Here is a 27,964-nt window from a genome sequence, read left to right as displayed (position 1 = left end):
AACTTCCTCAAATTTCAATCGATATTCAAACGGTTTGGTTTGTTATATAAAAAAACAAACGGAAGTATGTATTTATGATATTAATGATGAATAATCATTTTATGTTTTAAAAAAAATACACATAGCTTGGCGAAAATATTTCAGTATACTACAGACTGTAAGACAGGATGCATGCTGAAATTCCTGTGCTGTGAGAAGCCTAACACTGCATACTTATGGATAACTGCGGCCTTAGGACAAATAACCATACAATTTATTTCCAATTTTTAGTGAAAATATTTTTACATGTGATAGGGCCGTAGGGGAAGCTAAAGTTAAATAAACAGCTTACTCACTTCTGAAACTTCAGAAATACTTCATCCACCTCAAAAACCTAATGCACTCACATCATAGCATAATAACAAATGTAAACTCACATCATAGCATAATAACAAATGTAAACTCACAGCATAGCATAATAACAAATGTAAACTCACAGCATAGCATAATAACAAATGTAAACTCACATCATAGCATAATAAATGTAAACTCACATCATAGCATAATAACAAATGTAAACTCACGTCATAGCATAATAACAAATGTAAACTCACATCATAGCATAATAACAAATGTAAACTCGCATCATAGCATAATAACAAATGCACTGCCCGAGTAAGTAATAGTATAAAACAGTGACAGCGACTCACGGTAGTTTGTGACAAAAAAAAGCATTTAATTAATCACATGTGGTTATACTTCCAAGGATAAAAAGATATCTTTACATTTACAAAAAGAACATTCAAAGCTGATTATCATGTCAAAGTCAATATATGTTGGCACAGAAGATTGAAATTTCATTTGACTAGGCTCCAATGTGCAGTTAAAATAAAACTAAACATACTGATATAAACATCTACAATTAAAACACACACATCATCTTGTCATCAAAGTCAGTACTTTGATTTCCTGTAAATCATAATGTGAGTGCTGTGCTGTGCTCTGCTTGCGTAAGTCTTCATACCCCTTGTCTGTGGTAAGATGGCCGCCCTGTGCGGACGTTCTGGAATACGCGGTGAGGAATCTAGTCTTCTATGTAAATCTATGGCATTGGCAGCCTTTGTTGCTTTGTGTAATTTTGCCACGTAAGTTAAAGGCCGCGGACTGCATGTAGTCTATAGTACTCTAGTGTAGTCACTTCTCGCTGTGAAACAACTTATGACTTTTTGTCCCAAGTTAACCAAGTGTGAGACTGAGAGGGTGACTGAGAAGTGAGGTAGGAAACCTAGTTATGTTAGGTTTTCTTTGAATAAAGATACTGACAAGTTGTCAACAGTTTATTAATGTTTCTGTCATTATTGAAGAAGTTCAGAAGAATTTGTCAAATTGTTCAGGTACAGGTACAGGTCCGGACGTGTACCTAAACCTCTGTCCCTGTACCTGATGTTACGTTTAGGTACGCAGCCCTAATACAGAGTCTACCTGTAATGTGCAATTTTTCCAAGCCTCTCAATAAGGCAATTTTTCTATACTTTTTCACGATAGATAATGCAAATAGCCCTCTGTATTTAATCCTTCGTTTGTCTAATTTTTATTTCAGTTTTATTTGTTATCTGTTTGACATTTTCTTGCTACTGTAACACGTGAATTTCCCCAATGTGGGATGAATAAAGTGAATCTAATCTAATCTAAAGTAACCCCCCTGCTCCAAAACTGACACCTTCAAGCTTAACTAGAGTTTGAAGCTGACCACACGGACAAAGAAAAACACCTTCTGGAGGAAAGCTGTATGGTCAGATGAGACAAAGATTGAGTTGTTCGGCCACAATGACCACCATGTACAGAGGAACACTGTACCAGCTGGTGGTGGTGGTAGGATCATCATGCTCTGGGGCTGTTTTGCTGCCAGTGGAACTGGTTCATTGCACAAAGTGGATGTAATAATGAAGAAGGAGGACGACCTCAGAATTCTTCAGCATAAATCATCAGAAACTTGAAAACGACTTGGGAGTCACAACAGGACAATGAACCCAAACACATATCAGAGCTGGTTGCGGAGGATAAAACAGGCGAACATTAAGCTTAAAGGGGAACAGAGGGCAATATATAGAGTAAATATAACAATAAAACACACATTAACGAACCTTATTCAAGACTTACAAAAGTTTTTTGTTCTAAGGTTGGAAAGTTATAGTGTTTTGAAAGTAGCTCGAGCAAACTATTTCCGCAGTTTGAACAGCCCGCCATGATATTAATTTTATCCAATCAGAATGCACATTCATTTTCTCTGCGTAACACTCATGACGTATGTATGTGCCCAGTTGTGTTGGCTCATTGAGGTTGGGAATAGCATGTGTGAAATACCTGTTTCTGCCTCTTGCGACGATTTCGCAAGTCCACGGGTGGCGCCTATCTCATTGCAGCAAATAAATTCTGCTGGACTCGTGAGCAACTCCACGTTACATTTTCCGCATGAGCACCACGCCGTGTCACCTGCACGCAGAAGCTCTGCCCCACGCTCGCCATGCCCATGGTCAACATCAGTCTCATCCTTGCCATCATCCGAGCTTTCTTCTCTTATTTCATCACCAGAGTCGAGAGTACTTCTCCTAGGTTCAAACTGGTACCCTTCTAAGCCATAGCCTGCTTGCAGTGTGTCTTGCGGGATCTCTTCGTATGATTCGACAGAGCTGTCGCTTTCACTTGATGCACCCGATGCCATGATTACATGCTTATCTCCTCTATTTCGGAGAGTTCCGCTAGTGCAGTGGGTAGCGCTGACGTCACGGTCTTTTAAAAATGGCGACTCTTGTGCGGTTTAGCGTATAAATTATTATATTTACAATTACCAAGATATTTCGTTGTTTTCTAGTATATAAATTTGATAGAATACTTAAGAATACGTTACTTTGTCACATCAGCAACTGTATATATTATATTTGGTACCCCTTTAAAACAAGTCCTGACTTCAACCCTATTGAAAATATATGAACTGTGCTTACAAGTTGAGTCCATGCCAAGAAATTTTTTTTTATTATTGAACTTTACCAATTCTATCATGAAGAGTCGTGAAATATCCAACCAGAATTCTGCCAGAAGCTTCTTCATGGTAAACAAAAATGTTTGGTCAAGGTGAATCTTGCGAAGAGACATTTTACCCAAATATTAGGTGTGCTGTTTGTATAATTTTGACCCTGTGTTGATTTCAGAAAACCCAAAGAAAATTAAAACTTGTGCACCAAATTATAGTGTTTTTTTAATTAAAGCTGTATGCTGTACAATCATTCTGCCACAGAAAAAGAACAGTTCAGAGAAATTACTGAAAGCCCAAATATTGCCATGACATTCATATCCAAGATGACATTCATGTCACTGTATGTAAACTTCTGACCACAACTGTATAATTGGAAAATAATAAAAAGAATTTGGGGGGGGAGGCATTAAAAATACATAATTTCAATCATTTTGGATTTTTTTTGTTTGTTTGTTTAGAAGATTTCATCTGAGCTCTAAAATGTTTTTGTATTAATGATTGAAATTCTTTCATCATACCAAATCTGTTCAATCTGAGTGAAGATGTGAAATTGCTGTGTTGAACTCGCCAAGAAAATTCCTGATCGGTACACTATTTAAAAAAAAAAAAAAAAAGCAAAAAAAAAAAACCCCAGCTGGGTTGCCATTATATTATTTTAAAATTAACATTTTTTTTAACTTTCACTAAAGTGTATGGTTTTGTATTGTTAATGAAAATTACAGTCTGAACTTTTAAAAACATTTCAGTTAATAAATTTAACAGAAAAAAACAATAGTTTTGGAGGGTTTTTTTTACACTATTTTACAGCTGACTGATTTTGTATTAACTCACTTTTTAGTTTGTATTATTTTACATCAACCTGTATTTTTTAACCTAACCTCATTGTGATTGAGCAGGTTATACATGTAGGAATCGTCACACTGCATGTGATTAAAGAGACTTTTGTTCAGAAGGAGATGATAATAGACCTCACTGTGTGTCAGTTTCCCCAAACTCTCTGTCCAGAGCTGCCTACGAGCCCCGAACATGAACCCTCTGTGTGTGTGTGTGAGTGAAGAACAGAGCGAAATGACTCATTTTTCAATCGTGTAATTACAACATGTGAGAGAAAATAATCCACAGCTTCTTACTGCACTTCTTTAAAATAAAGTTGCACATGTACACAGATCTGACAAGAAAGCCCCACTGCACCCAGACAGACTCGACTGTTCGAGTTCCATAAACAGTAACCTGCAGGTGTTTCACAGCAGATCCATTCACCAGCTCACCTGACCTGCTTCAGTGTCGTCCTGCCAAAGATCAACTCAAACACAACTCAACAGTCTGATTGAGATGATCAACATGTCATCAAGCAGATTCATGCCAACGCAATGAAAACAACTTTGAGGAAAAGCACATTTACACAGATCTGAGGAAGCGCGAAGTTACAGCAACACAAACCTTCTTCAGCATTTAAACTCTGATCCAGTTTTATCCTGAAAATAATCTCGCCTTAGACGACCTTTCGATTTCATGAAACCGGTGAAATTTAGTTCCGTCTGAAATGCGGTCACTGTAGCAAATAATGTGCATGAAATCGCTCGCTTTGCGCAGTCAAGCAGACAGAGGAAGTCCGTGTGAGCATGCGCAGGTTTACCTTCTTCTTCTTTTGGGTTTTACAGCAGCTGGCATCCACAGTGTTGCATTACTGCCATCTACAGGTTTCCCTTTGAGCGTGCACTGACAGTTCCATCATTCTGTCGCTAAACGAACAGCTGATCACACCGAGGTGCTCGCTGAGCGCCCATATTTATTAGTTTGGTCCTGCGTTTCCTTTCCTTCATATATAACAGAATGTCTTTTCTTCTTCTCGCTTTCCATTACAGCAGTCCGTCTTTCACGTTTCATTTGCACACTCACATCCTCCATTTTTCTCCCCTGTTTCAAATTTGTATCCCACAATGCTTTGCGTGAATGGGGAAAGCCCACCACGTGATGTGATGCATGACGTAGTATCTTGTATTGGGTCATGGTGAAGCAGGAAAAAATAGCGGAGAATTTTGGGCCACATGACCTTAAATGAATTAATTGTTCTATTTTAAAAAAAAGCTAATAAAATTGGAAGTCTGTGATTCGAATTCAGTAGCTTTTGTTCCACTAAACAAAAATAATTGAGTGTCGGGGAAAAATATTTTTCTGACCTCCACTTGAAAAATCTGAAAGGCAGTCCAGCTTTTAAATTTTGAATCTGCACTGCAGTGTGAGTTAGACTAAAGTGATGTTTGTAGACTGTAAAGCGTTTACTGTTAGGATGATTTATGCTTCATGAACTCGCTGGTAAAATACACGTCTACACGTTAACTTCGACATGCAGAAATCAGTGTATCCTTGTCTGATCAATAATTCTGAAATTCTAGCTGCTGTTTGAGCTCGATGTTTTTATAAAGAATGAGAAAATAACTGGTTAAACTCTTGTTTTGTAGAGCCCAAAGAAAATTCTGCAATGATATTGTCTTATACATGTAATTCCGTTCCAAAAGGGATTGTCTTAATCCATTGGCCTGTAGATACTCTATATGTCTGTTTAATGGTTGAAGTCATTGCAGTTTCCTTGGTGGGATTGTGTGGTATGGACAGGCCTTCTCACAGCATGAATGTGGGTATTTTTATGTTTTATCATTACGTCTCCTACTGAAGGGCAATGTAGATGTAAGCCCTGTCAAAACGAGCATGATGCAGCAAGCAAATGTTTGTTTCAGGTCCACAGTAGTTGGAGCTCCTCAGTCCAACACATCATGTAAAATCTGTCCTTCACATGTAGATTTTAGATTGTAGCCAGCAGTGTAAGGCTTTCAGAAATGGATGGCGTGTTGGGGAGATTTCTTTCAAGAATCAAACTGGAAATTCAAAAACTCGCCTTTGTTTATTGATATGGTCAGTCCTAAAACTCAGTATTTCTTCTTTATTTCACCTGAGGAGGTTTTTCATCACCAGTAGAGACTCCAGGGTCTGTTGTGGCTGGCTGGGTGTGTTGTGCTTGATGGAAGTCACACTCACATCGAAAATTATTCTGAAGCGCTGTGTGGTGTGCTGGCAGTGTGACTGGTTTCTCTTTGTGTTCACAAAGTGACAGATTAGCAACCTGCCCAAGGTGAATCCCATGTGTCCCCCAAAATCAGATGGGATTGACGCCAGCTTCCCCGCAACCCGATGGATGGATGGATGGATCATAGCCCATCAGGGTCATTATCTAAAAATCCTTCAGTAAAATTATCTTCATATTGAGTTTTTGATAAAATATTACACTTAGTTTCATATTCGATGATGCATCTTTTTTGAGTAATAAGATTTAAACACAGGAAATGAGCAATTTCCCTCCTTTTATTCACAGCATGCCTTGTGTCAGTGATACAGGACTGAATTATTGCTCAATGGCGGCATCTACAGGCCGGAGAGTGTAACTGCTGGACCTTCACAAACTCCCGTTTTGTTTTTCCTCGAAATATCGCGATATTTCTTTGGCTTTCCCCCCCGTGTAAGAGCACAGAGCTTCTGCTTCACTGTGAGCTCCTGCGTTCCTGCTCAAATAAGCTTTAACACAAAACACTTGTTGTTCACCAAAAGGATTCTCTGAAGCTCTGCAGGGATGGAGCTCAGTTCCGTCCGGATGGAAGTGCTGTTCTTCCTCATGAGTTTTCCTGCGACCCCTGCAGGTGAGAGGGATTTAATGTTGGGATAATTTAGTGGAATATTGCTGGATTGTGTTCATGTGTCATTAGATCATTGAGGAATGACACAAACTGTGTGCTGGAGAGGAGGTCTGGCACAGCTGGAACAGGATTTTGTCCCTGAGGGCATTTAGAGAAAACAGGGAAGTGACTGACATGACAGTTTGAGGACTTGTGTGAACATGTGAATGTTTTCTGTCATACTATGGGGTGCCAAGTGTCACCGGGCCCATTTCGTCATCACAAAATGCAGTATGGTAGATCACGAAATGAATTTCGTCAATCACAGAATGCCTTTCGTACATCACGAAATGCATTCCGTCCACACAAGACCTTTGATTGTGCCATTTTTCCAAATTATCTTTTATGACCTGTTTGCACATTTTCCGTGACCAGTAGGCTACACAAGGTGGCAGTGTTTGTACAAGGTTTATACATGTCTATTTGCCTACCCCATCCCCGTTTATGTGGCTCGGGCACACGCGTTGCACTCTGGGATATGTCCGCCACGTGGCCAGTGCACCGAACGTAAACAAACTTGAGCATAGTAAAAGACACAGGAGCAGAGGACAAGAATGTGCAAGCAGGTCATAAAAGATAATTTGGAAAAACGGCACAATCAAAGGTCTTGTGTGGACGGAATGCATTTCGTGATGTACGAAAGGCATTCTGTGATTGACGAAATTCATTTCGTGATCTACCATACTGCATTCCATGGACAAAATGCATTTCGTGATGGACGAAATTAGGGATAGACCGATATGTTTTTTTTTTCAGGGCCGATACCGATTATTATGGAATTGGGATGCCGATAACCGGTATGTGCAACCGATAAATGTAAACATTATAATTCACATGAAATTAAACATGGCACACACTGACACAGACCTTCATATCCATGAAATGTATGTTTAATTGTAAAATTGAACATGAAATTTTGTGCAGGGAGATGTCAGCAGCATTTGTACAATAAAGTCAAACATTAGTTAGAATAAAATGAGAAATAAAATAAATATTCACCAATAAAAAAAAAATCACTCCCTGCTATATTACAGCTCACCATTTTCAGTGGAAAATAAATGAAAATACACTCTGGATTCTTTTACATTAAGAACTAAGTAAGACTTACCAACTTCAAGTAGTTTTTAAATAACAAATCAAGTGTCGGGAGCTGCCTGCAGCATTTTTTAAAAAGTAAAATCAAACATAAAGTCGGCTATCACTCCCTATTATGTAACAACTTAACAAGTAACCATCTACATTCTAATGCTTAATGCCCGAGCCTAATATTCCCAATTTAGGAGGATTATATTGTAGTGAAGGAAGCACAGTTGCTCTGCATGTTAAAAGCTCTGGTTAAAAGGAGCGGCTGCTCCTGTAAGAGTCTGTTCAGAGAACGGAAGTCGGAGTGAGGGGGCGGCCCCGCGCGGCTCTGCTCCTTTAAGAGTATATCGCTTTCCGAATCAGAAGCGCTAGCGAGGAGAATCACTTGCGCAAGAATTATAAATACTAGTGGAGTACATTACAGCGCAATGTGAAGTAGCATAAGAACATTTAAGTCAAGAGTTTAATTGATGTATTTCGTTCATTAGCGTTTATCCAAGCAAGTGCGCATCCACGACACAATTAATTACTGAGCCCACAACAAGCGTCCTGACAAACTCCCTACAGTATTACACAGCCTGCTAGCACCATATCACACCTGGCTTGTTTAAATGTTCAAATAGCGCTTTATAAAGTTACCTAACATATACAAGTGCAATGCGCTTTTTGAGCACGAGTCACGTCACGAAGTTTACTCATCACCATAACAAATAGCCAGGAGGCTTGCGCTAGCCTACAGAACACAAACACTACGTTTCATTTTGTCTTCCCTTGACCACCTCTCTGTATGGCTGTCATTCTACTGTTCGAGTAGAACTACTGACACATTCACGTTTCCAGACGGGGATTTAAAAATGACTGCAGCCTACGTTATGCTGGGGACTGCTTACTATGGACAACATTACATGTAGTTTCAGTGAGACTAGTTGGTTGTACAGTAGGCTAATTCAAGTGCTTCCTTCCGTAAGCTAAGTTTGCCTGGCTACACAGATGCAAATGGACAATTTTAACGAGTAGTAGATGAAGAATGTAAACATATAATGATGTTGTGCTTTTGCAACTTGTGTGTTTGTGACTTATTGCGGCAAAAGCAGCATGTCCTTACCTTGAGGTGGGATCTGCTTCTGCCCGAGTGCCCGTACAGCCGCCTTGAAACAGTTCACAGCGTTTAGCTACGCGTGTTGATTGGCTGTATCCCTTGTGCCGCTTCTGCCCGAGTGCCTGTACGGCCGCCTTGAAACAGTTCACAGCGTTTAGCTACACGTGTCGATTGGCTACATCTCTTGTGCCAAACAAATCAGATGTTGTGGTGGGCGGGACCATGTTCTTGAACTCAGAGAGGCAAGTGCAGGAAAGGACGTGCAGTGACCGTCGCCTTAGAAACGAAATGGCTGCAAAAAGGCATGTTATTGGCATATTGGTGGAAATTATGGCCGATACCGATAACCCTAAAAATGCAGAATATCGGCCCGATATATCGGCCAGGCCGATTATCGGTCGACCCCTAGACGAAATGCATTTCGTGATGGACGAAATGCATTCTGTGATGGTATGAGGGGGCATTAACCCCTTCAGTGCCCTTGGACAAGTCACGTACGTCATGAAATCCTTTACCGCTGTGCCTTATGACGTACCCGACTCGTCATAAACACCTCCTTTATGCACCTTACATGGCACATTACTTTTACTTCACAGTAGCACATTAGCGCGAGTTGGCCTAGTGGTTAGTGTGTCCGCCTCTCGATCGGGAGATTGTGAGTTCTATTCACGGTCGGGTCATACCAAAGACCATCATAAACATGTTACCCAGTTACTTGGAATACATGGACCCTTGGTGTACATTGTGTTTTCAAGTACTAGTAATTCATGTTTATGGACAGGTTCTCATTGACGAGACCTGTTATCTTGTGTTTTTTTTTTTTGGATGTTTTTGAAGTTGTTTTTGATTACTAGTTATTTTTACTCAACCACAGTGTTCTTTGTGATTTTTCTATATAAATATTATGTGGCAGCGGGGGCATGGTCAAGCATCGGTCTGTGACAGGAGGGCAGAGTCAGGGAAGGTAAGTGGCAGAATCACTACACCTGTCGTTAATTAATGTGTTTCTGTCTTCCCAGTGACCGCGCCCTATTTAAGGAGAGAGAGCGAGAGCAGAGGGAGCTCTCTCCCGAACCAGACGACTGATGTGTGTGCGTGTGTCTGAGTGTATGAAAGAGTAAAGATAGAAGCTGAAAAGCTAAATAAAAAGAGTTTTGTGAACTCAGTTCTGTCCTGCCGTCCTTCTGTGACAGTTCGTGTAGGTGGGTGGAGCACAGAAGGACGGCAGGACAGAACTGAGTTCACAAAACTCTATTTTCACTTTTCAGTGCAAATCTTACTCACTCTCAGCCACGCACGCACACACATTCCAGTCGACTGGTTGGGGAGAGAGCTCCCTCTGCTCTCGCTCTCTCTCCTTAAATAGGGCGCGGTCACTGGGAAGACACAAACACATTAATTAACGACAGGTGTAGTGATTCTGCCACTTACCTTCCCTGACTCCGCCCTCCTGTCACAGACCGATGCTTGACCACGCCCCCGCTGCCACATATTAAAAATATAAAGTTATGAACAAGTTAGAGAAAGATTATCAAAATATCCCAATTTTGACCTATTTTTGTCCTGTATGCCCGGCACATTACAATTAATTATGGGTGGCAGCCAAGGGGTTAATGTACATGACATGGGTAGCTTGTACATCTGGGAAGGCATCATTAATGCTGAATGATCTAAACATGTTTCAGAGCAATATGCTGCCATCCAGAGAAAATCTTTTTCAGGGAAGGCCTTCCTTCTTTCAGCAAGACAACACCAAACCGCTTTCTGCACATATTAAAACTGCATGGCTCTGTAGTAAAAGAGTCCATGTGCTAAACTGGCCTTCTGCAGTCCAGACCTGTCTCCCATTTAAAACATTTGGCGCATTATGAAGTGTAAAATACGACAAAAATATGAGACCCCAAACTGTTGAGCAGCTGAAATTGTATATCAGGCAAAAATGGGGCAACATTTCTCTTTTAAAACCACAGCAATTGGTCTCCTCAGTTCCCAAATGTTTACAGAGTGTTGGTAAAAGTAGAGCTGATGCAACACGGTGGTAAACACACCCCTGTCCCAACTTTTCTGAAACGTGTTGCTGACATCAAATTCAAAATGAGCATATATTTTTCAAAACACAATTCAATTTGATATGTAGTCTTTGGATTATTTTCAATGAAATGTAGGGTTTCCATGATTTGCAAATTATAGCGTTCTGTTTTTATTTACAGTTTACACAGCGTCCCAACCTTTTTTTTTTTTCTTTTGGAATTGGGGTTGTATTTCTACAGAAACGTAGAAAATTCTGAAGGGGTCACAAACTTTCAAGCAGCACTGTGTGTTTCTGAGTGAGCTGTTATTATAGAAACTAGAACACGTCGGAACAAGTACATGAATAAAAAGCTGTAATTTGCAGCTGTGCTGCTGTCAGAGCTGCTGTTGGAGGAAATTAATCAACACCTTCTGACCAATCAGAGTCCAGAATTCTGACAGTGATGTATGTGGTATATTGTGTACATTATATTTGTGTTTAATATAACACATCCCTGAAGATAGGGGCGGCACGGTGGTGTAGTGGTTAGCGCTGTCGCCTCACAGCAAGAAGGTCCGGGTTCGAGCCCCGTGGCCGGCGAGGGCCTTTCTGTGCGGAGTTTGCATGTTCTCCCCGTGTCTGCGTGGGTTTCCTCCGGGTGCTCCGGTTTCCCCCACAGTCCAAAGACATGCAGGTTAGGTTAACTGGTGACTCTAAATTGAGCGTAGGTGTGAATGTGAGTGTGAATGGTTGTCTGTGTCTATGTGTCAGCCCTGTGATGACCTGGCGACTTGTCCAGGGTGAACCCCGCCTTTCGCCCATAGTCAGCTGGGATAGGCTCCAGCTTGCCTGCGACCCTGTAGAACAGGATTAAGTGGCTAGAGATAATGAGATGAGATGAGAGACATCCCTGAAGATATTCTCAGTGTTAGTGATGGTTTCGTTTTGTATTGACCAGAAACGTGTTGGAGTTTGTTACCGAAATGCTGTGCAAGTCTGTGATGTTGTGTTTCTCAGACGGATCTAAGAGCTGCTCTTTATTTCCCAGGCGCACACTCTGTGCAGTACCTCTACACTGCCATCACACCACCAACAGGGTTCCCACAGTTCACTGCGGTGGGTCTGGTGGATGGAGAGCAGTTTGTGTACTATGACAACAGCGTCAGCAAGATGATCCCAAGGACGGCGTGGATCCAGAAGATCCGTGATGATGATCCAGATCACTGGGAGAAGCAGAGTCAGGAGATGCAGAGTGATCAGGAGAAGCTCACACAGCTGCTGGCCGCAGTAACGATCGACTTTAATCACACGAATGGTAATTCTGAACACACTCGGTGCTTTTACTGTTAAATATCAGTGATGGGTTCATAGTTAATGACCACGAGGTTGTGAGTTTGAGTCCCTGCCTGTTAGGATTAATCATGGATACAGGATGTGATTTATAGTCTAGTACCATAAAGGTCTAGAGCGGGGGTCTCCAACTTTTCTGGGACTGAGGGCTACCCGAAGGATGAGAAACTATATGGAGGGCTAGTCATTCAAAATAATTTACTTAAAATAAATAAAAGGCTTAGCATCCCTTTAAAATAAGACTATGTAGGATTATGTGCTTTTAATTAACAACAATCAAGGAATAGAAACTGGCATTTTAACATGAACATTTTAATGATGAATAATCATAATCTCAACATATCAATACTGTTAGGAATTACCAGCTTTTTTTTGCAAATTCTAAAGTTTAATTATGCTAACCCTTATTAGCGAATGTTAATAAGTTAATAATGATAATAATGAGCATATTCTGTTGTAATCTCATGTTGGGAAAGTGCATTTGCCCTCTTTTAGAATTCTACACACAAAAATACATTCTGATATTCTCCCTGCAATTAACAGCTATTACATAAAAACAGGTCTGGAAATGCCAAAGGCACAATAATAAAAGGTTATAATTGTCCCTTTTCAACACGCACCAGTTCTGTGAAAGTTAAAACTCTTAAATCCGTTCCTTAGAAAACTGCAGTGCAGCAGTAATATAACAGTCGCACTTCGAACACAGCGTACAAGCTGAAACGCTGCTTAATAATAATAATAATAATAATAATAATACATTTTATAAGCGCCTTTCAAGGTACCCAAGGACACTGAACCATAAAAAACAAACAATAAAAAGCAAAACAATAGGATAAGAACAATAATAAGATCATGAGAAATCAATAATAATAATAATAATAATAATAATGTTATTAAAAGTCAGAGAGAAAAGGCCAAGCTAAAGAGATGTGTTTTTAGCTGTTTTTTGAAAGTGGACAGTGTCGAGCATTGGCGCAGCGCTAGTGGCAGGGCGTTCCACAGCTTAGGGCCATTAACACTGAAAGCCCCGTCACCCATAGAGCAGAGCCGAGAGTAAGGGACCGCTAATAGGTGGACATCTGTGGAGCAAAGATTTAGAGGTAGCTGATATGGAGTTAGGAGATTTGATAAATAGGGAGGGGCCAGGTTATGTAGGGATTTGTAGACAAGCAGGATAATTTTGTACTGGATGCGGTATTTGACTGGGAGCCAGGGCAGGTTGTAGAGAATAGGAGTGATATGATCCCAGGGCCTGGTGTGAGTGAGTACCCGAGCAGCTGAGTTTTGGACATATTGCAGCCTATTTAGTTGCTTGGCTGGGATGCCATCGAGCAGGGCATTGCAGTAGTCCAGTCTTGAGGTGATAAAAGCATGTATGAGCGTTTCAGCTGCAGATGAAGTTAAAGAGGGACGGAGTTTGGAGAGACTTTTCAGGTGAAAGAAAGCTGTTTTAGTAATATTTTTAATGTGTGAGTCAAAAGAGAGAGTAGAGTCCAGAATAACACCCGGATTTCTTACTTCAACAGTAGTGGAGGTGAAGTAACCAGGAATAGATACCGTAGCTGTGAGTGCTCCAGTTTTTTCAAGATACGGTAGAAGGGGTGGAAATGAGGATGGCTTCTGTTTTGTCTTGATTTAATTTAAGAAAGTTCTGCACCATCCAATTGTTAACTGCATTTAGACAGTTGACAAGATTGGACGGAGGGAGTGGGTGAGAGGGTTTGGTTTGAATGTAAATTTGGGTGTCATCTGCATAACAGTGAAAATTGAGCCCATAATGCTGTATCATGTGGCCAAGAGGGAGGATGTATATTACAAATGGTAAGGGTCCCAGGACAGAGCCCTGAGAGACACCATGAAGGAGGGGTGATTTAGGGGATCTAAAGTCTCCAATTGACACACACTGTTCTCTCATGGTAAGATAAGATTTGAACCGGGCTAAAGAAGAACCAGTGATGCCAAGCAGAGTTTCTAAGTGGCTCAATAAAAGATTGTGACATACAGTGTCAAAAGCTGCTGTAAGGTCGAGGAGAACAAGTATACTGACATGGCCAGTGTCCGCAGCTAACAGCAAATCATTGACAACCTTGACCAGGGCAGTCTCGGTGCTGTGCATGGCCCTAAACCCAGACTGAAACTTCTCCCAAAGGTTGTATTGGGCTAAATGCTCTTGGAGCTGATTGGCAACAATACGCTCTAGGACTTTTGCAATGAAGGGAAGATTGGAAATGGGACGATAATTTTTAAAATCATCAATAGCTGCTCCAGGTTTTTTCAAGACAGGAGTGATGGCTGCTGTTTTGAGAGCCTGAGGGACTAATCCAGTTGAAAGGGACGAGTTTATTATCTTGACCAGCAGGGGGCAGAGAATTGGCAGGCAAATCTTGACCAAAGAGGTGGGCATAGGGTCGAGGAGACAGGTGGTAGGCCTGGGTTTAGATGCTAAGCCGAGGACATACTGCTGATCGACTAATGAGAAAGCAGAGAAAGATCCAGCTGGTGGTGGACAGGGAAAGGGGGCATTAGAGAGAGTGATGGGAGTGGATTTGATCTGCTTGTATATAGAGTTAATTTTGTTTTGAAAAAATTCAAGAAATGTACAACAAAGATCGGTGGAAGGAGTAAGAGGAAAGTTTTTAGCAGGCAAGAGAAGTTTGTTTACAGTAGAAAAAAGGGCTCTCGGGTTTCCTTGGCCTCTGGTAATGATGGTGGTGTAATAGCTGGTCTTGGTATCAATTAGAGACTCTTTGTAGGCAGAGACATGGTCACTGTATGCCAGCGCATGAACTGTCAGGCCAGTTTTACGACTAAGTCTTTCCAGCTGCCGACCAGCAGCCTTCATTTTACGAAGCTCAGGTGTGAACCACGGAGCAGAGTGAGAGAAAGAGACAGTATGCGTCTTCAGGGGGGCAAGGTGATTGAGAGAGTCAGCAAGGTGAGAGATGTAGAGCATGACTAACTCCTCAGGGGATGAGTTTAATGATTTAATGGTCAGAATAGGATGTAGTGTGTCAAATAAATCAGCTGTAACTGTTTTTTGTGTTCCTGTATGTGATGGTGCGAAATGCACGCCTGCGATGGAGAGGCTCCGGGACGGCAATATTAAATAAAATAGCCATGTGATCAGAAACACAGAAATCTCTGGAATATAAATTTGATGGTGTGATGCCAGAGGTACAAACAAGATCTAAGATATGACCCTTTGACTGGGTGGGAAAATCTACATGTTGGGTGAAATCAAAACAATCAAGGATAGCCACAAAGTTTTTAGCAAAAATCACAGTTATCTGAGTCAACATGAATGTTCAAATCACCAAGCACCAGTATAGATGGACACAGAGCACTGACAGATGAAAGCAGCTCAGACAATTCATTAATAAAAACAGAGGAAACTCTGGGAGGCCGGTCAGGGCTCTACATTAACTTTTGAAACCACTTGTCCTGTTGGGCAAGTTGAAAGGAAATTTACTTGTCTGAATGTGAAGTTGACTTGTCCGAAGAAAAATTTGAGAAAAAAACCCCACAAAAACTATTTGTAATAAACTAATTTCACCAGAATTACTTTAACACAATCTATTCACTGCAGAAAAAATTGGACTCCATCAATCATTAATTTATTTATGAGAAATTGAAAACCAGAAAATTAAAATTATACAGTATATTTTCATTTTTAAATTATTAACTTTGAATATATATCCTCCACTGATTAATTGTTGTTGTCTAATTATTCATTGTGGCTCCTGTATGGTATTTATTGGTTGCGATGAAAGTTGTGGTGTTTTTTAGGCTTTTGTTGCGATTACATTGCAGGAGGAAGTGAAAGTTGCGAGAAATTGTTGCGATTTTCACTTTTTGTGATTAAAATTGAGTGATATGTTAAATATTAAGTTATTACTGAAAAACTATTGATTAAAAAAACAAAGACACTGAGAAATGGTCCTATAAACAACTTTACCAATATAAAAGATTACCAGGACTACAAAAATGCCGAAAAATAGGCTTTACTTATCCAAATGCACCTGTTGGTTCAAAAGTTAAAGTGCAGAGAACCTCACAGCACAACATGAAGTTACCTTAAAATATAATATAAATGCCTCAGCTTTCATGTAAGAAAAAAAACCTATTAATACTAGTGCTGTGTGCAGGCAGTCTCTCCTGAAGACTAAATTAAACAATAATTATAAACTAATAAAATAAATGGCTCAGGCTTCATAGAAGAAAAAAAACAATTTGAACAGAATCTCACAGTATGATGCTGAAGCTGCCTAAACAATGGAAAATAAAATACCGTTTTGGCAAAAATGTTGGCATCCATTAATTTCTTGTATTAAGTAAAAAAAATAATGTAAAGTGCACACAGTCCTTCACTGTAAACACAACACACTTTCAGTAACAGAATTTAAGCCTATATAAACACTGACTCGCACATGCTGCTTCTCTTGAACGTATACACGGAAGTAAGGCGGAAGGTAGTTTGTCGACGTCACCTCAAGACGACGCCAACGATTGGTCAAATTTGCGGGAAAGTTGTGGTGATTGGATATAATTGCAACACCGCCCTGAATTCGCGGGGATTGGTTGAATTTGCGTTGAAGTTGCAAATCGCAACATCGCGAAATCCTGGAGGGTCTGGTAAACGACCGTTTACTTTTCAGCTCAAATACACGAAGCGGTATTGGCCAGTTTCGCAAGCAGAATATTGCGCATGCGTACATCGCTCTTTCCGAAGAGAAACATCCGGCGATTCATCAAAACAATATGTCAAGTGAGATGCTTCAGAAATCATGTGAATAAACTGATAAATTTGATATGTAACCCGAATATCAGCGTATTTTGGCACTTGTCTGATCGGACAAGTAACTGAGACGATGAACTTGTCCGACATAAAGGATCACTTGTCCCGGACAAGCGGACAACCATTAATGTCGAGCCCTGGCCGGTAGATGAGCAAAAGCAGTAGAGGTAGACCACCAGTAAATTTCAGAGCAAGACATTCAAATGATGAAAAATCCTGCAAGGGCATAGATACAATCCTGTAACTGGAGCGATAGATCACAGCAAGACCGCCCAGTTAAACGTGGCTTCTCCATATACTCATATCCTACAGGAGCAGCTTCATTTAAAGCCAGAAAATCATTTGGTATTTGCCAAGTTTCAGTTAAACGTAGTAGATCTATGCCAACATCAGTGATCAAGTCATTAATGTAGGGTGCTTTTTTATTAAGAGATCGCACATTTAATAAAGCAAACTGCGCATTTCTTGAGGAAGGGCAATTCTGTGAAGTTTTAACTAAATTTATGGAACACAAGTTCGTAAAGTCAACAGAGCGCCTCTCAACGACAGTCCGCTTGATGTTACGATTCCAGCTCCAAAACGAATCAACGTTGTTTGGATGTTGGTGGCGCGCAAACGTCCGTCCAGAGCCCCTGTGTATATATTTAGGCGGACGCAGGAACCCAAAATGTTTGTGTGCAAGCAGAGTGTCAGGGAATTTATATGTTTTATTCCCCAAATAGTGGAGATAGGCAGACGAATATTTAAGCGCCATGGAGAAGTCCCAGGAAAGCCGATGCGAAAGTTTTGGCTCACTGTAAAGCCAGTGTAGGTGACTTAGATCAAAACAAGGAGCCAGAGTAGAGTCACTGTTGCACGCACTTGAACAGAATAACCTACGTGTGACAGGTCACCATCCAAGCAAGCAAGCGTAAGCTACACACAGAGCAGCTAGCCAGACGCCTGCGCCCTGATCTTAACACGTTAGCCAACAGGATACACCACTTGACACTCCAGAGGGCAGGCTACAGAAATGGCCAGCCCGAGGGAGAGCAATAGTTTATTCTAACAAGAAGCTTACCCACATAGCAAGCAAGAGACTTACCCAAAAGAACAGTTAAGGCGGACACACCTAAGAGGGCTCGCGCAAGGTAATGCAGGGTAGTCAGCGTTAGTAGTACCCTAACTGCATCCTTAAATGATTTCACCTTATTGCAGATTCATAACATTCAAGAAATCATTCTCTGAGCATTCTCTTAATATTCTTCTAAGTTTTAAAATGCATTTCATGCGTTGATTTTTGCATGCGAATGGTTCCTAGTGGGAAGCCGGACACTGCATTGAGTCCCCCAGTGCCCTGTAGTCAGGGCTGTAGCTTGGCACAGCAACTCTGAGTGAATCTTCAAGCTGTAGATCAGTTAAGCAAGTTCTGTGTTTGTTTTTAATGAAATCCATGTTAGAAAAAGCTGACTCTCAGAGATGTGTCGAACCAAACAGACGCAGCTTTCAAGGCTACTGTGTGCACACCTGTGTATTTTTCTGAGTCCACAAGATACCAGAAGTTTGAGGATCCCTGGTGGGCTTTGAGAGTAACGTCGTTTTGCAGCGTAATGATTTCCATTTCAATCTCATCAGCATTCAAGTTGAATATTTCACCAAGTTGTTCAGAAATGTATGTGATGTCACACTGCATGAAAGGATGAGCAGTGAATGCAACACAAGGCTGCAGTTTATCAAAGTCATGAAATCTTTCTTCAAACTCTTGGCCAAGTCTAGATATTAGCTGGGTGTACTTTTCTACAGCCCCGTCTAAGGCTACAGAACTACTAGTTCCCCCAAGGACATATCCTGAAAATTTGGTGTTTCTATCTTGTCTTATTAAAAAAAATACAACATTTCACCCCTTTTTGGCTCACCTGAGCATACCTGTTAATTCGCTAATTAACAGGTAATTAGGGTTATAAATCACCCCCGAGCAGGTAAGACTTTGCAAAAATCTCACTAGATTATTCCCCAAAGTCCACCCTTTCAGGAAATGTATGGTTTGTCAGTGATTCTCATGATATTTTATTAATTAAGAAATAAAACTTCTTCATGGGCAATAAAAATGCCCATTTAAATCCAGCATGATGAGGGTTAGTATGCCACCCTCACCTTTCATCCAGACTTGGGACTGGCCTGTGTGTGTCTTGTGGCTATTATATAAAGGTGTATTTAAAAAGTTAATTGTACCTCTATTTCTATAAGAATATCTACAGTGGTGAGAATTCAATATCTACAATGTTGAGAATATATGAGCCAAAGTTGAAACCGTGACAAAAAAGGGAAATATGTCTCCATCACACAGGGTGGGTTACAGGCAAAGCTTATTCTATAAACAAGTTAGTTGCATGGTGAGGCAAAACTTAGCTTATTCTAAAACTTATACAAACAATTGTTAATGTAAAACAGTAATCAACAGCATGTGTTAAACGAACAGAGAACAAGAACAAAGGACATTTTTAAATGTAACTAAGAAATTGATAGAACAAGAAATGCAAACAATAAAATATCAATGTGAACAAACAATAAAGATATAATAATGTTGGCAAAATATGAATAATCTTATTTTCATTAATTTCACCTTAAAATGCACCAGAATGCACGAATATGAATTGAAAAATCAATTTTCCAGGGGAGGGCCCCCGGACCCCCCTCTTTGTACAAACACCTTCGGTGCTTGCAGCGGCTGCCTGCGGCAGCTGTGGTTCGGGTACCGCGCGCATTCGGGCCACCACATTTTCCATTTGGGCCAGTAAGTTTTCAATTCCACTGGCCCAATGGGCCACCAGTGGTAAATGCTTAATGTCTAGGCCTGCATCACGTTTAAACGCTTTTACAAAACTACCTTTACAGAAAATTTACAGCTTCTCGCACTGTGTTGATCGCTATCCATTGGCGGGCTAATGACTGAGAACTGAACGCAAAGGGGAGTTGGCGCGGTGGCATAGTAGGCTAAACTTTAAACCGGCAAAGAAAATGATCTACATTAGGCTTCTATTTTAATTTAAAAAATGTTAGGGGGATTTTTAGAAAATACTTCTGGATTAAACTTCAAGGTGTCTTAAAACATGAAAACAATAAAAATAATTTTTATTTTTAAAGATTACCAAATAAGATTTGAACAGTGCAGTTGTCACTGGCTATTTTTAGAGCATCCATTGCAGGCGCCTCCCAGGCTCCCAGCAGGCTACATGGTGCCCGCGGGCACCGTGTTGGCGAGGCCAGGTCTAGAGAGAAAGATGAAATTAAATTACCTTTTCTTGTGGGTGTGTTTAAAAAAAAAAATCCTTATGTGAAATGTTATTTGGTGTTCAGGGATTAATGATTTTATGATTAAATTACCTCTGATGGAGAAAGTCGGTAAAGTAACGAGATCAGGGTTCCCCTAAAGTGTCATAGCGTAGCGACCCTGCTACGCTTAATTTATTGACCAATACGCTTAGTGACATGCCGCTACCTATTAAACCACTGCCGCGACGCTTACAATTTAGGCCTACCAGGGATCGCATGAACGCAGAAATCGTGCATTTTTTACGCACAAGCATGCTAAAAAAATGCATGTTCAGAATTTTAATGCGTCCCGGGACGCAGGGTTCCTGCTTGAAGAATTTTTCCCGATTGCTGTTAGAACTTGTTTAACAAACAAAGCAAAAGTGAACAGAACGATAAGGTCACAGCATCGTGGGCGTTTTTACATGATGTCATGGCAACTGCAGATATCTGGATGTAGGCTTTGGATGCGATGTATTTTATTCGACCTAATGCTTGGCTCGACGAGCAGCGTGTTTATGTACTGATAATGTAGACTCGGATAAACACCATAAAATATGCTAGCTCTCGGCCTTGGCTTGTGTATTACTGCTGAGTCCACATTTGAGCTTACCTTTATCATAATAAGGTATTTTTTAAATTATTATTATTATTATTATTATTATTATTATTTATTAATTATACCCCCACTCCGAAAGAGGGTGGGCTATACTGGTTTACCTCTGTCCGTATCTCCATCTGTCCGAAACACCCTTTTTCTCAGCAACCACAAATCATAGCCACTTGGTATTTGGTACCAAACTTCAGCTTGGGGTTCTCTACCGTGTGTACCGTTTTCAGGTCTGTTGCACATCGACTTTCTGTTTACCGACTGAACGTATTTATGAAACGTATAGAGTGGATTTTGACGCTATTTCAAGAAGCAAAATGCTTTTTCAGAATGACGGTTTCCCAGGATGCTGTTTGAAATCCCTGGGGAGAGACGCTGCGCTTTACTTGCTTCAGGATTCATTATTTGCTGAAGTTAAACTTTCATAATAAGTGTCCTATTCCTTCGATTGCTTGCGTTCTGATCTAAGCGAGAGCGGGGGGATACGGAAGAGAGCAGTAGCTCACAGTTGATCTTGTTCTTTATCAGGAGTTTCCCAGAACATTCCGGCACGAAACCTGCCTTGGAATCTCGGTCGGCATCTGTACTTTTGTCTGCCTTTAGCATCTCCGGTGTATTTAAAAGTCCCAAATGCTAAATAGTTCAGGATGTCGTAGTGTCCCAAATCTGGTAGCTGGTTTGCTGAACTCTTTTCAGGAAGAATAAATACATTTGTGGGTCAATTAAGAAGAAGAAGCCTTTAATTTTTTTATTTTTGTCTAATGTAAACTCAAGCACAGCAAAATTCCTCATCTGCATTTAACCCAGCTGAAGCTGTGAACACACACACACACACACACACACACAGAAAGAGAGAGAAGTGTGCAGAATGCAGAATAAATAAATACATTTGTGGGTAAATTATATGGATCTCTGATTGGGGAAGCCATGGCCTAATGGTTAGAGAAGCAGCTTTGGGGACCAAAAGGTTGCCAGTTTGATTCCCTGGACCAGCAGGAATGGCTGAAGTGCCCTTGAGCAAGGCACCGAACCCCCAACTGCTCTCCAGGCTGCTCTGGGTCTGCTGTATGTCGCTCTGGATAAGAGCATCTGCTAAATGCTTGGAATACAGGGTTAGTCAAAATTATGTTAACGCTTAAATGGTAGAAACCAGTCGGATCTGTAGTGGAAGTTCATCAGTGGCGTACTGCTGCACCATCTGTAACGAGACGTCTGATGTCACTGTTGGGGTGTCAAAAAAGTCGGACCCAATTACACCAGTAGCGGTCACAGCGCACCACACATTCAGGAGAAAAATAATCCATTAGTGTTAACATAATTTTAACGAACCCTTTATATATTAAATGAATGCCTGCATGTTTCAGCTTTTGAATGTAACGTGATCTGCTGATATAAAATAAACTTTGAATTATTTCAGAGAGATTGTACTGACTGCAGTTCTCAAGCTGCCTTCAACTTTTTCGAGGGGAAACCCTGAAGATGTTTTCTTCCTCCACTGTTTGACATTAACTTGTGTGAAAAGTCTCTCTCTCTCTCTCTCTCTCTCTCTCTCTCTCCAGGAGTTCATACACTCCAGAGGATGTTCGGCTGTGAGCTCGATGACGACGGCACCACTAGAGGTTATGATCAGTACGGTTATGATGGAGAAGATTTCATCAACCTGGATCTGAAAACTCTCACCTGGACTGCAGCGAATGATAAAGCTGCGATCACTAAAGAGAAGTGGGAGTCGACAGGAGCTGAGGCTCAACACACAAAGAGCTCCCTGGAGAAAGAGTGTATCGAGTGGTTACGGAAATCCGTGCCATACGGCAGAGAGAGTCTGGAGAGGAAAGGTAAAGTGTGTGTGTGTGTGTGTTCACTTATCCCTCATAAAGATGTAGGGAAGAAACATCACTCACTAGACACACACACACACTGCTGTCCTTCACAACTCGGAGAAACAACTCCGTTTGATTATTTATCTCAGAGTGGTTTACTGTGTGTGTGTGTGTGTGTCTGCAGTTCGTCCCGAGGCGTTAGTGTTTGAGGACTACAGCAGTTTTCAAACAGCGGTGTGTCACGCTACAGGTTTCTACCCCAAAGCCCTGAACATCACCTGGAAGAAGGACGGAGAGGACGTGATTGAGGGCGTGGAGCTCGGAGAGACGTTACCCAACCAGGATGGAAGCTTCCAGAAGAGGAGCATTCTGACACCTACAGATATGTTCCCAGAAGAACACGACTACACCTGCGTGGTTGAGCACAGCAGCTTGGAGAAGGAGTTGGTGCTGCCTGTGGAGATGATCGGGTTTAGATACGACTGTAGGAGAAACACTTTCCCATCAGACTACACAGTGTGAAGGTGATTTATTGATGCAGCGGATAATAAAGTATCTGTGCTGATTCTACAGGTTATTTTCCGCTGGATGAAATTTCAGACGGAGGATCAGGTGGAGGGACGATAGACGGAGGATCAGGTGGAGGGACGATTGCTGTCGTTTGTGCGGTTGTGGCTCTTGCTGCCAGTGTTGCTGGAATTCTCATCTGGAAGAAGAACACAATCCATGGTGAGAAGGAAAAATAAGAAACCACAAAACACATTTTGAAACGTTGAGAATTTTTAAAAAACAACCTGAAGCGAGATGGCCTTTCGATTTCATAAAACCGGTGAAATTTAGTTCCGTCTGAAATGTGGTCATTGTGATCTGTTTATTTCTGTGGCTGGGAAGTGATTTAATTTGAGGGGATTAAAGCAAATAATGTGCATGAAATCGCTCGCTTCGCGCAGACAGAGGAAGTCCGTGTGCGCATGCGCAGGTTTACCTTCTTCATCTTCTTTTGGGTTTTACAGCAGCTGGCATCCACAGTGTTGCATTACTGCCATCTACAGGTTTCCCTTTGAGCGTGCACTGACAGTTCCATCATTCTGTCGCTAAACGAACAGCTGATCACACCGAGGTGCTCGCTGAGCGCCCATATTTATGTTTGGCCCTGCGTTTCCTTTCCTTCGTATAGAACAGAACGTCTTTTCTTCTCGCTTTCTTTCTGTTACTGTAGTCGCTTTTTCACGTTTCATTCGCACACTCGCGTCCTCCATTTTTCTCTCCTGTTTCAGATTTGTATCCCACAATGCCTTGCGTGAACGGGGAAAGCCCACCACGTGATGTGATGATGCGTGATCTTGAATTGGGTCATGGTGAAGCAGGAAAAAATAGCGGAGAATTTCGGGCCATGTGGAGATAAATTCATTAACTGTTCTATTAAAAAAAAAGAATAAAATTGGAAGTCTGTGATTCGAATTCAGTAGCTTTCGGTCACTAAATGAAAATAATTGTGTGTCGGGGAAAATTCTTTTTCTGACCTCCACTTGAAAAATCTGAAAGGCCGTCCAGCTTTAATGGTTGTATTTCATCTTCTCCACAGCTGGCTTTTCAAAAACGAAACCCTTGTATTGTGTTTAGTCTTTTAAATAATTTTCTTCCGACCCTGTAATCCCTGTGGGCGGAGTCTGTGCACAAGCACTGCCTCCTGGCCCGCCTTCATCACCCATCCTGTGGAGGAAAGCGGTGGGGAAAGAAGCCGAGGTAGTGTGTGGGAAGGAAAGGTGCAGGCTCGATGGTGGAGTCACAGATCCAAACACAGTAAGGCGTCCATTTGAGGCTCTGTTCCAGTCCCTGTACTGCAGGGGGATCAGATGAAGCTCTGTTTACGTCCCTGTCGTCTGTGGTGAGTGGAATGTAGTCAGTCCAGTGGAAATGAGGTTCCTCTGCGGGTTTGTTTGATGGGGTGAGGAGTTCGACAATCCAGAAGAGTATCAGAGTAGCGCCGCTGCTCGTCTGGATCGAGGTTGTTTGGGTCGTTAAAGGGATCCGACCCCCACCCCTCCCCACCCCCCAGTCGACTCCTACTGAAGCTGTATCAGGGACAGGGACGCCGCGGCAAACCCAGGACTCACTGGAGACATTCTATCTCACATTTGACTTGGGACTGTCTGAGGATCACAACTGGAATGTTAACTGGGGATAAAAGTCACACTGGAGGGGAATTAATTAATTAATTGATTGACTGACTGTCAATTTTATTTCTTTCTTTCAGACTTCAGACACGTTTCGTTCACCGCCGATGTCTGTAAGTGAGCTGTTTTTTGTTTTTTTTAAATAATTTTAGTTGTAACAGTTTAACACACACACACACACACACACACACACACACACACACACACACACACACACAGGCTCTAAATTGGATCAGTACAACTTTTTAGTGCCGGAGTCCACGAGCAAATGAGAGAAGAGTGAAAACGGTGTTTACTGAATTCAATCCCTTCTTTCTAGGAGGAAGATGGAAAGAGAAGTGAGGGAGGAACATAGAGATTAGATCTCGTCCAGAGGAGAACGACGTGTCTGATATGAAGAGATGAGGAACTCTCTCTCTCTCTCACACACACACACACACACACACACACACACACACACACACACACACACTCCAGAGATGGAAATTAACCACCCGCCAAATGCGGGTAAATATGTGTACTGGCGGGGAAATTTTGTTAATGTACCCGCCACTGTGTCGGGTAAACAAAGTCGTACAATAGGTTCGTCTAATGAACGATAGTATTAACTCCGAGTAAGCATGTAGCCTTAACGCTCGCTTAGCTAATAATGTTTAGTTGTCATTGAGTGATGACAGCGTGACTTCACGCAGCTGATTGATAGCACTCGAGTCTATCCCAGGCCCTGTATGTGCGAGTCAGAGTATCATGCATATTACATGCAAAACGGTAAACAGCACACTGGCCCAGGAGCTCAATGGAGCGTCTCTCTGGACTTGTCATAGGCCTGCTGTCGACTGAGAATGCCGTGCGCGTAAATTGGATCTTCTGGATTTGATTGACAACTTTGCACAAAGTCGGAAAAATACAGTAACCTATCAGTTTGTTATGGTGCGCCGACACTAGTGTTTTTGTCCTCCATTTATGATGCGCCGTCACCAGGAATGGTAGGCTACGCCATTCGTTCATTGGATTTGTCTACCATGTCTCCAACACTGGACAAGGAATTCAAACTGCAGCCTCACAGCTACACAATGAAGGTAAAAAAAAAACCCTAGCTAACATTAACATAGACTATAATGGCAGGTGGATTACAGGATAGTGCAGGCTTCGAATGTGTACGGTGAGAGAGAGCGCGAGAGCGGGCAGCGCGAAAGAAAAGTAGCAGGCAGCAGACGTGAAATCAATTGTCAGTCAGAAAGAAAATAGGTAAACGTGTGGAAAAATGTGCCGTTTTATATCAGGAGTGAAAAGGAGAGCTGAGGAGAGTGTACAGCAGGAGCAGAGCGATAGTGTACAGGCCAAGAAGCAATACTTTAATGAGAGATGGCGAATAGCGGCTGATGGGGAGCGCAGACAGTGGCTTGTCTATGAGGAGGGGATGATGTTCTGCTCGGTGTGTCGACAATACGCATCAGAGACCCAGAGATTGAACAGCTTTATTATTGGAACAAAAAACCTTAAACTAGAGGCCGTGAAAGACCACGAATCGTCAAAGTGCCATATCCACAATACCAAAATTGCTAACGGGAAATCGGCACCAGGAGAGAGCCGAACCATGAAAACGCTCAATAGCCTAAAGGTAGCACAGCTGGAAAAAATGGCCTTGTTATTCCGCAATGCCCGCGCCATAGCAAAGAAAAAAAGACCATTCAAAGATTATGAATGGCAGTGCACGCAAGTGTTTGTTTACTCCATCGGTCAGTCAGTGTCTTCTCATTAGCTAACTAAGCGAGTCGCTAGCTATGCTATAGCAGAGAGTATCTTTGGCTATAGTAAGTTGTTCAAGTTCTCATTTGGCATCTGTTTGAGACTTGGGGAGCGGCTTTTCTATAAAGCAACTTGGATGATATGATACAATTTTAGTTTTCTTTGTACGAGTCTCGAGCAGTTGAATGCAGTTGGAATCGGCTAATGGAATACATTCTATAGCTGCAGGTAGATAACCACCTAATGATGCAATCTTCACTTCCTTTGTGTGTTTCCAGCGCTCAGTTGAACAAGTAAGTTGAAGCAGGATGACTCCTGTAGTTGCTGGAAGATAATGCTATAGATTTCTAACCATCATTTTGAATCACTTTTTCTTTATTGCCTTTATTTACCTTGTACCGTAAATAACCCTTGGACATGGCCAAAAAGACCATAAAGACATTTTTAGGCTACCCTAATGTCCTGTATTTTTAACATAATAACTGAATAATCATCTCTGTAACAAAGTATGGATTGGAAAATATTAACATTTCTAGGCATTATAATGTATATCACGGCTGAATATGAACTGGCTGGAAAAAATGTTGAGTGGCTGCTAGATTTTAGAATTTACCTGCCACAGTGGCAGCTGGGTGAGAAAGTTAATTTCCATCTCTCACACACACACACATATCTGGGAATGAGTTTTAAAAAATGATGAATAAACCGTTGCTGTTATTTCTGTGTTGCTTCGCTCTTGAAAGTCATTTGAACTGCGTTGTATGAAAGCTGCGACACAAACTAATGACTGCTTCTGACCACCGGCTGCTTTCACACAGCGTTCTTCCCGCCTGAGCGCACGGCGCTGCAAACGAGTTCCGTCTTCTGAAGAAACGTTTTCGCTCAAATGGAAATGACCGTGTTGTGTTTGGTTTTGGAAAGCGAGTCCTTCACTCACTCCTTTCCTCATCAGGCGCTTTGTTCTGGATTGAACCCGAGACGCTGGGGCTGGGGGGGAGGGGGAAGGGATGCTACCCGCTGTACCACTGTGCCAACCCTGAGCAGGCATCAAACTGATGTCCTCTTCATACCGGTGTTCTATAGCTTACAAGGTGGAAGATGGAACACTTGGTTCCAGGTGTAGTTCCAGCTGCTTGTGTGTTTAAAATGTGCTTCCAGTCCAAAGACGTGCGGTGAGGTTAACACGGGGGCGGCTTTAGGCTGAGGTGCCTTTGAGAGAGGCACCGAACCCCCAACTG

At 41.6% G+C, this 27,964-nt stretch overlaps 1 protein-coding gene across 2 annotated transcripts; it reads left to right on the top strand.

Annotated features, from left to right (window-relative positions):
- The first annotated feature begins 6,388 nt into the window (after positions 1 to 6,388).
- Positions 6,389 to 27,451, top strand: LOC132872784 (major histocompatibility complex class I-related gene protein-like). Of its 2 annotated transcripts, XM_060907865.1 has the most exons (7): positions 6,389 to 6,705; positions 11,983 to 12,249; positions 22,540 to 22,815; positions 22,985 to 23,284; positions 23,374 to 23,529; positions 25,058 to 25,090; positions 25,297 to 27,451. In XM_060907865.1, coding segments are annotated over exons 1-7 (1,101 nt in total). In that variant the 5' UTR covers positions 6,389 to 6,638; the 3' UTR covers positions 25,299 to 27,451. The 2 variants fall into 2 exon arrangements, with proteins under 2 accessions (XP_060763848.1, XP_060763849.1); XM_060907866.1 differs by lacking the exon at positions 25,058 to 25,090.
- The last annotated feature ends 513 nt before the right edge of the window (positions 27,452 to 27,964 follow it).

The sequence above is a fragment of the Neoarius graeffei genome, chromosome 24 (genome assembly GCF_027579695.1).
Source record: "Neoarius graeffei isolate fNeoGra1 chromosome 24, fNeoGra1.pri, whole genome shotgun sequence".
Lineage (NCBI taxonomy): Eukaryota > Metazoa > Chordata > Actinopteri > Siluriformes > Ariidae > Neoarius > Neoarius graeffei.
This window is presented reverse-complemented; position numbering and strand designations above follow the sequence as displayed.

Bases quoted from the DNA above. Each gene is read 5' to 3' on its own strand.
- LOC132872784 (XM_060907865.1), top strand. From the start codon at position 6,639: ATGGAGCTCAGTTCCGTCCGGATGGAAGTGCTGTTCTTCCTCATGAGT. The intron at 22,816-22,984 runs GTAAAGTGTGTG...GTGTGTCTGCAG, and splicing joins AGAGAGTCTGGAGAGGAAAG to TTCGTCCCGAGGCGTTAGTG. The intron at 23,530-25,057 runs GTGAGAAGGAAA...TCTTTCTTTCAG, and splicing joins GAAGAAGAACACAATCCATG to ACTTCAGACACGTTTCGTTC.